The sequence below is a fragment of the Zophobas morio genome, unplaced genomic scaffold (genome assembly GCF_036711695.1).
Source record: "Zophobas morio isolate AGI-343-1 ecotype UQ-CSIRO unplaced genomic scaffold, CSIRO_AGI_Zmor_V1 ptg000012l, whole genome shotgun sequence".
NCBI lineage: Eukaryota > Metazoa > Arthropoda > Insecta > Coleoptera > Tenebrionidae > Zophobas > Zophobas morio.
Window position 1 is genome coordinate 25,303,970 of NW_026972117.1, and position 14,264 is coordinate 25,318,233.

At 31.6% G+C, this 14,264-nt stretch overlaps 3 protein-coding genes across 6 annotated transcripts in view; all 3 read left to right on the top strand.

The window, feature by feature from the left end:
• Positions 1–74: 74 nt before the first annotated feature.
• LOC135128103 (lysophosphatidylserine lipase ABHD12-like) lies at positions 75–2,193 on the top strand. Its single transcript, XM_064054953.1, has 7 exons — positions 75–646; positions 697–797; positions 851–1,159; positions 1,212–1,465; positions 1,519–1,680; positions 1,738–1,859; positions 1,910–2,193. Exons 1-7 carry the CDS (start codon positions 432–434, stop codon positions 1,953–1,955), a joined length of 1,209 nt encoding a protein of 402 aa, XP_063911023.1. The 5' UTR covers positions 75–431; the 3' UTR covers positions 1,956–2,193.
• Positions 2,194–2,269: 76 nt separating this feature from the next.
• On the top strand, positions 2,270–4,197 carry LOC135128105 (lysophosphatidylserine lipase ABHD12-like). Its single transcript, XM_064054955.1, has 8 exons — positions 2,270–2,673; positions 2,733–2,831; positions 2,878–2,978; positions 3,033–3,335; positions 3,384–3,631; positions 3,689–3,850; positions 3,904–4,031; positions 4,083–4,197. Exons 2-8 carry the CDS (start codon positions 2,785–2,787, stop codon positions 4,141–4,143), a joined length of 1,050 nt encoding a protein of 349 aa, XP_063911025.1. The 5' UTR covers positions 2,270–2,673; positions 2,733–2,784; the 3' UTR covers positions 4,144–4,197.
• Positions 4,198–4,291: 94 nt separating this feature from the next.
• LOC135128102 (protein enabled) overlaps positions 4,292–14,264 on the top strand; it is a 39,798-nt gene continuing 29,825 nt past the window's right edge. Inside the window, exons 1-2 of one of the 4 annotated variants that reach the window (XM_064054949.1) lie at positions 4,292–4,504; positions 11,630–11,668. In XM_064054949.1, coding sequence (XP_063911019.1) covers positions 4,500–4,504; positions 11,630–11,668 — 44 coding nt within the window. In that variant the 5' untranslated portion in view covers positions 4,292–4,499. Of the gene's footprint in view, positions 4,505–4,824; positions 4,899–4,952; positions 4,991–11,629; positions 11,669–14,264 lie in introns of those variants that run through there. The other 3 variants (XM_064054948.1, XM_064054946.1, XM_064054950.1) reach the window with 3 other exon arrangements.

Below are 14,264 nucleotides of genomic sequence, written 5' to 3' on the forward strand. Positions count from 1 at the left end.
AATATAACGATTGGCAACACTTTTTTCGGTTAAGGAGCGCGTAATTTGAAATTATCATAAAAGCGAAGCAAAATAGTTGCGAAATAGCGTCGATTTTGACTTTAATTAATTATTAAACATAACCAATGATAAAAGTTGATCGAAAACCAAAGAATCGCAGAACCGAGCACGAGACAAAGTGTCTTTGTTATAGTGTTGGTATTCCGGGTGTTTGATTTTATTAACGTTTGAGGTTATGTTTTTTGAAAATTAAAGTTTTGAATGTCTACTTCAGCAAGGTTTTAGATTTTTGCTTTCTCAAACTAAAATGCTGCTGGTTTCATGAAAAGGATTACATAGTTAAAATAAAACAAAATCACCTGCAATGGGAGACAGAATCGATACATTCATATAGATACAATTTATGAACCAGGAACTAATGAAATCAGATAATGGCAGGATCAACAAAAAGAGATAACGATGATAACACACTCCAATTATTGCAAAGTAGAGAGCCACAGTTGCGAGCACAAAGCAACTTGGCAATGCCATTCATCGAACAAGAACAAGAGACAAGTGCAGTAACTAGAAGTAATGACGTCGTTTATTTAAAAAAATCTCTCAGTAAAAAGGCGAAGAAGAGATTAAAATGTGCGGGCATATTTTTGTAAGTGAAATTTTAAATTTTCATCCCATTTTAATAAAATAAAATTTTAGAATTATACTATTAATAATAGTCTTTTTACTGGCATTTGTGGGATTGCCAGTATTTTTTATGAATTCGCTTGCGCTTCAAAGGCTTATCATGTTCACCAACTGTAAGTATTACATAGATAACTGATTTTTTTTAAATATATTTAATTTAATGCAGTGGGGTTACCCAGTGAAGTAAGCCACTTCAGAAAATATGAATTAAAACCAGGTTTAAGAAACTTCTATGTATCAGTAAAGGACGTACTTAGTAAAGATGTAATTTCACTGGGTGTGTGGCATTTGTTGCCTTACACATTTCAAGAACATGTAATTACTGATCAAAATTTTGATTATGATGATGCTCTACTAAACAGTAATATGAGTGTTTTGCTATATTTTCATGGTACAGGTGAAGACAGAAGCTCTTCACTATCAAAATATAGCATTTTTAGATTTTTCTTTCATGTGATAACATTTGATTATAGAAGTAGGTACATTTAGACATTTTATTTTACATCTGATAAAATTGTATATCTTAGATTATGCTGATTCTTCAAAAAATGAGTTATCTGAAGATGCAGTAGTTAATGACTGTGTGCAATTATATGAATGGTTAACTACTAAAACTAAATCACGTATAATTATATGGGGGCATTCACTGGGGAGTGCATTAGCAACACACACTGTTTCATTATTACAAACAAAACCCAATGTTACTCAGCCTGTAGGTTTAGTTCTTGAAGCTGCCTTTACAAAAATGAGTGAAGAATTGTATGTTCATCCTTACGGTAAAGTAAGCTTTTAAAAAATCAAACAAGATTTTTTTATTTTAATTAATATGTTTAGATATTTGCGTGGCTACCATGGTTTAAAGCTACCATTCTGAGGCCTCTAGAGAAAAACGGATTTTTATTTGATACTAGCAAAAATATTTTAAATGTAGAATGTCCTGTCATGATACTGTGTGCTGAAGATGATAGCATAGTACCATATAAATTTGGACAAAAGGTAGAATTAATAAGTGATTTAGAGTAGTACAATGTTTATCTTTTTCCCTTGTTCTAGATACGTGAGATTGCACAAAACAGAAGTGTGCTAAATACAACGTTTTATTATCAATTTGATTATAATTTAAATTATGATCATTTTTTCATATATCAGGATCCATTTATACCTTACTTTATAAAGTAATGCGTTAATTATATAGCTGTTTATTTAGTGACGCTCTTTTTTTTAGCTATTTTCAGTTCGTTTGTACCGATGGACGATCCAGTGATATTTAAATGTAACAAATTTACATTAACCTTTGTGATGTGTCTTTAGAAATTAGGAAATATTTATTTAACTATTGGAAAACGGTGATGCTAGTCTAACAATAAGAAGAAAATGACAATGAAACGCAGTATTAATATCCATAAGTGCTGTGGATATCATTTACTGACCTTACGTAACGTCTGTTCTAACATTATTTTATATAAGAACAGTAAGTACAGAACAGAAATACAGTATTATTTTTATAAATTTTATTTTATTTTGTTCAAATCCTATAACAAGAGTAGTTAATTGGTGAGTACAAGTTTAAAAAAGAACCGATCCTACTTGTGTGATACTTGTTTTGAAAAAAAAAAGGTTCAATGCAAAAAAATGCGAATCTGTCTCTTTCTCTCATTATTGACGTTCCGTAGCAAGACAGCGTACGTAACCAATTTAATAATATACTTTCTAAAATACCTACTTATTTTAAATTTGCTTACGTAAAAGAAAAGAAAGTGTTTATTACAGCGTAAACATAACATTAACAACTCTCAGAATCATTGTGACTTTGTTCAATAACAGACAGTAGCGTGAGGATAATTAAATCCAAAATTGTATGAGACGCGCGAAATTTAAAATCTCTGAGTCTCTGTCCTCAAAGTTGATGTTACAGTGGTCACAGATGTTACGTAATATATTTTCAATTACACTTGCCAAGTAGTCAAAAAAAACTTACAAAGCATGTGGGTAAGTAAACATAGCTATAATGGTTGTTATTTTTGTCACCACATCTACAATACATCCAGGATCCATAGTTCATGGATTTATGAATATATTTTCAAAAATTTTGATTAAATAATGATGGGGAAACCAAGGAAGTGTTTATTAGGGACGCTCGTTTACATGTAAGTTATGGAATGCACATTTGTGTTATAAAATCATTAATTTTAGATTTGCATTATTGCTGCTACTGTTTATGGTTGTTTTTGTAATCATTCCTATAGTTTTTAAGTACAGTATTGAAATACAAAGGAGCATTATTTTCCCAACATGTAAGTATAAAAATAGACCTATGTCTGAATCAACTACTAATTGCGATTTTTAAGGGGCGACTGACGGAGATACAGACTTCTCAGATACGAAGAGTTTTGGCCTAAAAGGTGTCAGAAACTTTTATGTAACTGTTGATCACAAAGACAACGTAACTTTGGGCGCGTGGCAAATTTTACCTAACACGGTCTTAAGTAATGCTGTAGATGACCAATATTACAACTATGAAGAAATTTTAGCAAATAAAAACTACAATATAATAATATATCTGCACGGAAATGGTGGGTTGCGGTCTTCCTCTCTGGAGCTGTATACTGTATTGAGGCAATATTTTCAAATTATTGCAATTGACTATAGAGGTATGAACAAAATATTTATTTTATGATTAAACTTCCTTCATCCCCTAGGGTATGGAGACTCCACAAATAAGGAAATAACTGAAGCCAACATTGTTAGAGATATAGTTAATTTTTACAAATGGATTCAAGCGAAAACAAAGGCGCGGATTTTTGTTTGGGGCCACTCATTAGGTACTGGCGTCAGTACGCATACCATCTCGAATTTAAAAGCTGAAAATGTAATTCCAAGTGGTTTAGTTCTTGAAACCCCATTTTCAACTATAACTGATGTAATGGAAAGACATTTTTTTGTAAAAGTATGAAAACTCAAGATAAGTGTACATAGGTGAAATTCTAGTGTGTTTTTGTTGCAGTTAATATCTTGGCTCCCTTGGTATAGAACAACCATGCTAAACCCCATAATATACAACGATTTTGGTTTTGAATCCACTAAATATATATTAGACGTCGATTGTCCTATTATGATTCTACATGCCAAGGATGATGAAATCGTACCATATGATTTAGCAACCAAGGTACTGAATCCAAGACAAAATAACTTATTATTTCATTTTTTCTTATGTTTTAGTTGTATAACACTGCCATAAAGAACAGAAATTTTACCACTCAGGGAAATATTACCTATCATTTATTTGAAGCTAAGGGTCTTGGACATATGTTAATTTACCTAGAACCTACATTACCAAAAGTTATAAGGTTTGTTGCTACCTTGAGAACTTATTTTTTTATTTATTTTATGATTTTCAGGAGGTTTGTTGAAGTTTGCATAGACTTTGAAAACAAAACTCATAACACAACAGCAGCGTAATGTGATATTTTTAATCTTTTTCTAAAATAAATGTTTGTTAAACAGTCGTTTAAATGTTTGTTTTAATTATAGTGACAGTATAATCGGGGTGATAGTGACATGCATCGAATCCATTTTGAAAACCGCGCGTTTTCTTCACTTTGTGATTGGTCAGGTGTCGGGCTGGTCGAACTTAATGTCATGGCGGAGATTACTGCTTCGGGTAAATTTGTACTCGTGAATTAAAGGTAATTTGTAAATGGAGATTCCAAAGATAAAACTAAAAAACATTCCACAAAGTGTGAGGTGTTAGTGTAGTTATGTTATCAACGTAATCGTCGACTTATTCGCTAGTTTTCATTGAAAAAAACATCAAAATGAGGTAAGTATTGGCTTTTTCAATTAAATACCATTTTTTTGTCAGCAATTAACCCTAAAACAATAATGTTCCCCATGAAAGAAGAATATTTATCAAAAAACTAACAATTCAGCCGATTCTTATTAAATAACATACAAAAATGGAGTTACCTACAAGACTCAAACTATTGTTTGGCAAAACATCTTTTTGACAGTTGTTAAAAGGATTTGTTGACGATTTTTATTTTAATCATTGTGTTTTAAATTTACGTACTTTTGGAAAGCTGCTAAAGTTTTTATGTTGTTTTTTGATGTTTTTATCGATTCGTGAAAAGTTTGGGTGTGTTGAACCCATCCTTGATGACTAAAAATGTTGATTTCCACCCTATCAAGGTTTCCCTAAGGATAAAATTTCCCTGGTGAGGTGAAACACGTTTTCTGCAATGCAAATATTATTTGTCACAGTGAATAAGTGTTGTTGGTTTAAAATGAAGCAAAAATTTCCTCATCGGTATGTTAATATGTTTTGCAGAGTGCATAGTTTTTTGTTTTGTTTTGAGCCACATATGGTCGAATGTTTACATTACAGAGATATTTTAGATGCTGATTTAAACATTTTTTTCTTTTGGCTTGGAAAGATGACACTCCTGTACGCTCCTTTGGCTTTGTAATCTTAATGTTAAGCTCAGAAAATTCCGCAAAGAAATCTAATATCGTTAGTTTTAGTAATAACTGAGTGTAATTAACCGTGCTGTAAAAGTCCTAGACTTGCATTGTTTGCGGCTTTGCATTTCCTGCATTTTTAACTGCATTTGCAATGTATAATACTTTCAAATTAGATTAATCTGTGCATTGATCAAGTGAGTGATAAATGCAGCTCCCAATGCTTGCTCATAATATCAAAATGGTTATACGTGACTTGCCAAATGAAACCTGCCCCGGTTATTTGATCGGTCCATGTCACAACGGTTGTAAAAGCCATAAATAATTATTTCCTAAATCGGAAAACAATTTCTGACGACCCCAATACGATTTTTTTTTCTAGAAACGTGAATCTGCGTTCCGGTAATAAACGCGAAACGTCAGAAGCCCCTAGGCCCCGAGCACACTCACCGATACAATTAAGTATCAGAAGAAACAATTATTCTTAATGTTAATTTTCATTTGAACACTTATTACAAACCGTAAACGTAGATAAGTCTGAACTAGTTTGCTTAATTGTTTAATATAAGTTATGAGTAACTTTTAATAGACGAAATATTTTTGTAAAACTCAGACTAAATAGTCTACTTGAAAATAACAGTAAATCAGAGTATGTTTGACTCATTTACTACGATAAGCAGTCGTCTATAAATTTCAAATTCGTCGTACAATCAGCGCAATAATATTGCATTTCCATAAGAACGAATATTGTTCTTCGATTAAAGGCAATAAAGGCGTAAATTAGGTCAACGTTTATTTAGAATTAATTGCCTACCGTAGTTTGAATTATTGAAACGCCTGTTTATGAAAATAAATGAACTGTGCGAATAACTGCCCCGATGTTATGGTCAACTGTGAAGATCCTTTATCTCTAAGTATTATTTTAAGATATATTAAAAATGCAGACACATTCAGAATGTCATTGTCTCGTCGTAATAAGAACATTAGCCGTTAAGAACTCTGATCATAAATAATGCATCAATTAGTTTTATTTACGGAATAATTTAACTAGGCTAATTTAAAACGAATTATTAAATTTTTGTGGTTTTCAGTATGTACTAGGTTTTTTTCATAAATTATCGTTGCTTGACTTAAACGAACAATAGAAAAATTGCTCCAACAAATAATATATCAATTAATTGTGGTAATTTCCAAACATTTTTTAGTGTATTTAACTTCGTTTTCAACTGTAATAAGAATAATGCATCGGTTTTTATTACATCATACGTGATTCATTTATTTTTGTAACCTCTTTTCTGAATCATAATGCATTCGTATTAAATAGTGATTTGAAAATGTTAATAAATTCCTGTACTAGCCATTACCATTATTTTCTTTTAAACACAAAACGGTAATATTTGCGTTTGTTCGCTTTCCAACTTGCACACATAAATTTAAATTTAATTAAATTTATAAAAAGGTAGTCTAAACATTATTTTCCTAACACAGCTAGCCTTCTAAGATCAGTGTAGGAAGTATTTTTTTGCACTCATGATCTTTTTTGATGGCTTTCGTGCATTCACCAGGGTGCGGGAGTTCGAACTTCCCGCACACGTGCATTTTAACTTCCCGTTGCCATGGTAACCTTAAAATACTCGCGTAGTGTCAACATTGTGATGTGTTGACGGCGCCATTGTTTATAAATAACTCACAGTTAATTTCTTCAGTTTAAAGGTTTATTCGTTGCAAAAAATATTGTACACAACACGTTCGTGAGCCTGCTTCCCGCATTCACGCAAATGCGGCACTCCCTTCGGTCGTGCCGCAAACAAGCGTTCATGCGGGAAGCAGGCTATCCCGAACTAGTTGTGTAAATTACTATTAAAGCAAGTGGGCTGAAATTGTGCAAAAATGTTTATTTATATGCAGTCTCTCGTTAATTTCGTGGCAAAGCAAAAGGATATATTTTTCATTGGATCATATTAATAAAACAAAATTTTCTCACTGAGAAGTGTTATTTTTACTTAATTTCTCTTTCGCATATATTTTTCGACGGAAGACTTGATCATAAGAGTATTAAGAACATAAAATATATAGTCTGACAAAAACTAAATTTCATTTTTAAATCTAACAACAGATTTATGAAATAAATGTAAAAGCAATAAGATAGAAAAATCTGGAGTATTTAGTTTTTTTCTGGTTTTAACTCTTTCGAAAGGACAAGATTTTTTTCTATGTCTATAAAAAAGCAGATTTAGCGGTCTGCAGTTTTACAACAATCCTTATACTATAAGATGTCAGTATTTGAAACTAGATATACATAAAATAAGTTTTTCGAACTAACCATTTTTTTTTAAATTTGTAAATTTCTTATTATTAAAAATACACATAAAAATGAAAATACAACTCGCATAATTTTTATGTTTAAGTGCTATCAAAAACTATTTAAATTGTTGTGCACTTTTTCTTTATTTTTTTTTAGTGTTTGTTTTACGCAGTCATACATTGTAGGTAAAACTTGTTTATTATCTTTTGAAATGGTACTTGTAGTCACTTGTTTATTATCTGTAAAATAAGCACTATAAATAGAAAGTAGGGTCACCGTTTAAAACAAAAAAATCTTACAACGTAGGCCAGCCAAAAATTTTCAGGTTTAACCTGTCTGTGGATTTTATATACGTTATCGACAGACTGCACAATGTGATAGCAAAGAAACCTATTGCCTGTTTACGAGGTAACTACGTTATAATTTCTAGTGGTGCAGTAACATAATAAATAAAGTAGTAGGGATAAAGAATAAAGAAAATATATTTATAAAATAAAATGGGAAAAAAATTGTTGCGCAATTGTTTATCTACCTATTTACTGTAACAAATCCTGCTTTTAAGTCTACGAATGTTAAATACAGGCTGATTCAGAGCATTACTGACGCATTATACAAGCTAAAAATAAGTAAATGATGCTACTCAAAGCATGGTCAATTCTTTAAAATATGGCTATCGAAGAATCTTAAAATTTCGCAAATGATCAAAATTACATTCCACCTTGAAAAACAATTTTTATTGTAATACCTTAGGTGTTACCAAAGAAATACGTAATAATGGCATCGCCAAAGTAACTCGGCTGCTACAATCAAGAAAACCATGTCTTTTTATGGGTATTCAAGCATTTTTTTACTTCCCAAGCGTAAGCTAAGGAAGTATAGTAATCGAGTCCATCGGCCGAATTGCCACTTTCGTATTTTCTCGACGTGTCATGACCTCTGGAATACGAAAAAAGTGGTCACCCGTTTCCGTCTGTTTGCCCGTCTGTCTGTCTGTAGGTCTTTAACCATTTTTATTAGACAAGTAATCTCCGAACCTACTGTACCGATTATTGTCAGATTTTGTACGTATATTAGGAATATGTAGATGGTTAAACTTGCAAAAGTTTTTGAAACTGCAAAATCGATTGCTCTGAAATCTTGTAAATATTTTAAAGTTGTCGTAATCATGCTAAATTGTTGAGAAAAAATTATTCGTTTACCCCGTCTCAAAAAACTGACGTCATCTCATAATTTTGCCGAATAAATTCTATTCAAAATGTGCGAAATATGATCAGTCTATATTTGTGATTTATCATTGCATTAAGAGTTTTTAATTTTTTTATACAGAGTGACTCATAAAAATTAATGAATGAGTCAATTTATTTTATTGATTAAATCGGCCACGGCTCACTCTTTCTGGATATACGTGTCCTTGCAAAAATGTTGATGACGTCATCAGAAAATTGTGTAAAGAAAAAACTCAACTCGAAAATGCTAGATATCTTTCACTGTAATTCAGGAGCGAGGGAAGTTCTGCCGAAACAACTTTCGAGCAATTTTTTTGTTGATAAAATTAGTGATAATCGAAAGTAGTTTTGATAACGTAAAAATTTTAAAAATTCTGTACCATCTCTATTTTTGAGAGATGGTCATAGTTTTACGAGAACTTTTTACGTAGTTTTTGCCATATAATTCGCCATTAAAATTATGCAGTAGTGCTGTGAATCACCCTGTATAACGTTTCTATATAAAAGTGCTAAAATATAAAATATACCAAATATGTAAAAAATACCTTACCAGGTATAACAGACTTTTTGTTATAGAATTTTAAATATACGGTGTCCACAGGTCCCTTCCTTCCTTCGCACTAATTTGTATGTGCAAAGTAAGTTATAAACCAACCAGCAGCTCATAATGAACTAAATGAATTTTATGTAAGAGACTTCAAGTTGCGAAATAATGCTGCAGAAGAATGAGATGTTTTATGTATTGTAGAGACCAGGAATTAGTGAACATTGACTTTCTGTGTCCAGGGGTGCGATTTTGTTTTTCGATCGAAAAAAACCCGTTAGGGATAAAATCTCGTTCGCTGATTGGTTGAGATGCTACATTTCTGTCACATTTCTCGATTCTGTCACGAAATCAAGTCTTCATGGAGCGATCTTTTCTCGATAGCTCTGAGTAAAGTGATAAATTTTGGAGACATAACCTCGAAATTTATGTCAAAATAGAAGTTCAAAATCGTAATTCTGAGTTGTAAGTTCTTAAAATTAAGGTAATTGTAAACTTTTGAGCATTTAATAAGCTTATTTGCAAAAAATAAATGCAAACTTTTGCATTTAGAACCTACGTAATGACATTTAATTTATCGCTTCGATCGAGAAACAAAATCGCACCCCAGGAGTGAAAAAAAGGGGTATACCTTATGAGCAGCTCAGAGATATAACAATAATAACACATTAATGCTTGTTGGGTAAAATGTATACGTCTTCTTCATGGGACATTTGTTCTTTTCAGGGCAGCAGTCAGAGAAGTCAGAACTATAATTTATTAAAGACTTCCAATAAACAGTTTTGAACAAAGAAATTCAGTTTTCACTAATTCTTTGTCTGTACTTTACACACACGACGTAAAGAGACAAAAGAACCAATAAATAATCGTTGTTGCCGATGGAAGGGAGATGTAGATTTATTCACCTATAATGTTAGTAAGGCCAAATTTTCGAATTAACATGGGAATTTTGGACCGCGGTTTTCACCACTGTTTTTACCTTACAAAACTATAAAGCCTATTAAATACATTGTAGACTTTTTTTCGGAAATGAGCTACACTACTGTTCATAAGTGTTTTGAGAAAAAAAAAAAAAATCACTATTTAAGTAAGGCTGCATTTTTTCAAATGAAGAAATAATCTAGTCTTAATGAAATCATTACATGTTACTAATTGTACTTAATTTAATTTTTTTTTTTTTAAGTAAGGACGATTTTTTTCATAAATTTTCGAATATAACTTTAAAAAGAAGATAATAATAAAATAAAATTGTATAACATGGAGTCTGTTGATAATAGAGACATTACATTCTGAAAATTCGGTACACCAAACGTAGCACCTGGTCTTAACGATGACTCTTTATCACAAAATTATTGCAATTTTGTAATAAAATACATATATTCTGTTGCCATAATAAGAGGTATTGGTTTTGGTGATTTCGTAAAATTGAAATTAATTTGGTAAAAACAAAAATTAGAAAAAATCTTGTGCGCAAACTGGTTATGAAAGCCTCATTTTGTGTAACTCGTGTGCATTTACACTCACGTCACACAAAATGAGTCTTGTTATAACTAGTTACGTAAATCAGTAGCTAATACACTCTGAAAAGATCAAATTGCATCATTTCTAGAACATTTTTTAAAGTACAATAAGTTTTTTTTTGAGGTTCGAAATATGATGTATACTTACGTAGAAACCATTTTCGCATTATTCCTATAATCCTATGACAACTTAGCAACATGATTAGTGATTACTAAGTAAAGATATCCGCAACAATGGATATGCTTTTTTCACTTTTTTATTTCTGAAAAAAAATGCTTTATTAAGAAAATATCGGTATCATAAGTGTTCATTAATACAATATTTTGATATCTAACGTTTGATAACAGCAGTATTTTACAATTACTGATAAGTATATTTCAAGGGGGGCAATCCCACTTGAAAAATTCAAGAAGGTGGGAGTAACAAAAAAATAATTGACCTCTCAAACTCGCATATCACATTAAAGTGCACCATCCTAAGTAATATACCTAAAACACCAAATTCTGCTTCAAAGAACGGTAGAATTGTTGCCAAATTTTGGCATAATAACTGACGTAAAAACTTTTTTCGTTAAAATCTAACAAAGGTTACTAATAGTTCTACGTTGGACAAACGTTCGCTGATTAGCATGTAGAGATAAAATAATGGGTCGTGCTCCGACAATTGAAGTCGCCCACTTCCCAGCACAAAAAACTGGCTTTAAATAAAATCATTCCGCATCGTAACCCATTCCCGCTAAATTCGTCAACAACTGTTTTTTAGCGTATCATGTCTCAGTTCCTGTTTCCTTGTATGAAAATATATCGTACTTGCAAACAGAAAACAAACGCGTAGCCATCGTCGACGTGACTTCCGCATATAATGTTCTCTAAAACTATGGGATGTTTTCAGTATTGCCGAAATGAGTTCCAGTCAAGAAGTTCGTAGAAGGTATTGTCCTGGCATAATGTAGTCACCTGTATTTTCTTTGTTAATTCTTTTCTTGCATGGAAATTTTGTAATATTCATGCATGATTTAATTAATGACATGTTTGAATGTCGCATGAGAATCGCATCGAGGTTGTTACACAGTAGAATAGGGAATTTTCGTTGGCCTTGCAATTTTACAAATTATGATTCATTTTGTTTGAACATTTTTATCTGAAAATAACTTCGTACCAGTTTCTAGTATGGTGTTGTTTAAAGTAATTTATTATCGTGTATTTCTGCTTGCCTTATTTTTAATTATGCATATCCACATTTCACGTTAACTGGACCATAATAACTCGCCATCAAGTGATCGAGATAATTCCTAAAGTTATATGAACTTGTAAAAGCAGTCTACATACCGACATTTTTGTGAAAGTAAAATACGTGTCCTGTCTGTTCACTTTACCTGCAATAAAGCGACCATGCACCGGTCGAGTCACTTTACGTACAGGTAGATTCATTATTTTATAAATTTTTAACACGAGTCTCTGCCATATCTTCTAAGATTTGCAGCAAAGGTGACCATAAATTATTTAAAAACTTATTTAGAATTTTCTCTGTTCCTTTTGTTTCACAAACGTCTGCAGCTAGTCCATTAAAGGACAAAGAACTACGTGATACAATGAAATAACAATTAGGTTATTTAATACTTACAGTTAGCTCATTTTGGACTAACATATCCGATTCTGTTTATCATCATATTGCTCATCTCATTATAAGGGAAGACGATATTGCTTTGAAAAGTGAAACAAACTTTAAAAGCGTTTCATAATTTAAATGCAAATGGTTAAAATCTGTAGCTATGAAAACTTTGTCGTTATTTACCCTCCAAAATGCAACAAGATTATCCCTGTAGATCACCGAAAAACTTGGATACGCCACAAGAGCAAATTAATCCTATTTCAGCGGAAATTAAAACGTAATTAAAATCATTTTTACATCGACTTAAAACAAACCAACGGGCAATTTTCCAAATAAAATAGACCTTGGACGAAGTTAGATTAGAAAGTTTAGCTTTGAGTGATTCACGTCAGGTCAAAAACTCGTCGTGGAGTATAATTTTGTAATTGTAGCAACAATTGAGGCTATAAAAGTGTGGTCTAAAGTTTGTAGCAGTGTCTCATTGTCGTATTGTAAGTAAGGAAACCAGTGCCAGATAAAATATCTTATTTTTAGACCAAAGTCCACTTGGCTGTCCCAGGACATCAATCTTATTAAAAAAATCAAAAAATCTTAACCTGACTGTATGTTATAATAATTAAATATATGTTGTTGTATCTTTTTTTCTGAGTTTTTGACTAATTTAAATCAAAAAGTGAATTTAAAACTACTTTTCCGACATTTCTTTATAGGCTTTTTTAAGGAGACAATTTGCATTTTCTCAATTTCAAAAGAAAATGAGTCTAAGATGATTTAGAAAAAACTTTCCTCAGTCCAGCAAATCCAGCTTCTTCGAAATATTATTAAATTCGATTTTGCTAGTTTTATTTTTTAATGATAACCCCCATAAGTTAAAATAAATATACGTCTACGCTATAGTGTTGAAGTAGCGGTAAAGAAGCATGCTAAGCGCATGTTTCAAGTGAATTTTTGCATTAAAAAAAAATTGCAATGGTACTAATAATAACACTACTGGAATAAAAATAAATTTCCTCATTCATTAATTTTTTGAATCATCCTGTATAAGTGAATAAAAAGTCTTAATACGTTGATAAACAACAAGTATGGACTCATTATATTTTTCAGATTTTAGGATTTATTCGGCAAAATCTTGAGATACGTTATCTATTTCTTGGGGTGAGGATTACATTAATTTGGTTTGGTAGTTTCAAAGTTGATTTAAAATGTTATGTAATTTTGACTTTTTTTGCAAAAATCTGGGTCACCAAGGTAAAAATCAAAACGGATCCATAAGCCAAAAATGTAGAAGTATATTATTATATTTTTTAATTTTTTTTTTTTTTTATTGGTTAACGTTACCCAACAGGCCCTGGAGGCCCAATTACAGGGTAACGGGGGACATACACAACACCCAGAGCAGGGCGGGAATCGAACCCACGACCCAAGGTGTGGCAGGCAAGCGCGATGCTACCTAACCCACCCCGGGTCCTCAAATCCTGTGAATAAAATTTAAATAACATTTACTATACTTAATTTTGAAGTCATGTCTTCTACACGATTTTCCTAAAATACATATAAAATTTGATGACTATTTTTCATTGTCAAGGGGTCATAAAACGCCGAGAGAACATGAAAGTATCCGTCCACCGGATCAGTTTTATTAAATTACTTTCTTAGCTTACGCTGGGAAATAATCGAAAGCACAGCAGCAATTTTGCATTTGTATTTTTCGTTTGCATCAAAAATTCATATTTTTGATGCAAACGAGTTTTTAATTTGACGCAGAAGCTTTTTTTCATTACAAATATGTAATTATGTGGATTGTTATCAAAAAATTCCAGCTTTTGATTGGGTAAAAAGAAATTGGAATCAAAGATAAGTAGTTGCTATTTTGCATCACCATGATTAATTACACTCATTAGTAAAGTTTTACTAC

Excerpts from the sequence above, each read along its gene's own strand:
- LOC135128103 (XM_064054953.1), top strand. The coding sequence starts at position 432 with ATGGCAGGATCAACAAAAAGAGATAACGATGATAACACACTCCAATTA. Across the intron at positions 1,466-1,518 it reads ATGTTCATCCTTACGGTAAA|ATATTTGCGTGGCTACCATG; the intron begins GTAAGCTTTTAA and ends TAATATGTTTAG. Across the intron at positions 1,681-1,737 it reads CATATAAATTTGGACAAAAG|ATACGTGAGATTGCACAAAA; the intron begins GTAGAATTAATA and ends CCCTTGTTCTAG.
- LOC135128105 (XM_064054955.1), top strand. The coding sequence starts at position 2,785 with ATGATGGGGAAACCAAGGAAGTGTTTATTAGGGACGCTCGTTTACAT. Across the intron at positions 2,979-3,032 it reads GAGCATTATTTTCCCAACAT|GGGCGACTGACGGAGATACA; the intron begins GTAAGTATAAAA and ends GCGATTTTTAAG. Across the intron at positions 3,632-3,688 it reads AAAGACATTTTTTTGTAAAA|TTAATATCTTGGCTCCCTTG; the intron begins GTATGAAAACTC and ends TTTTTGTTGCAG.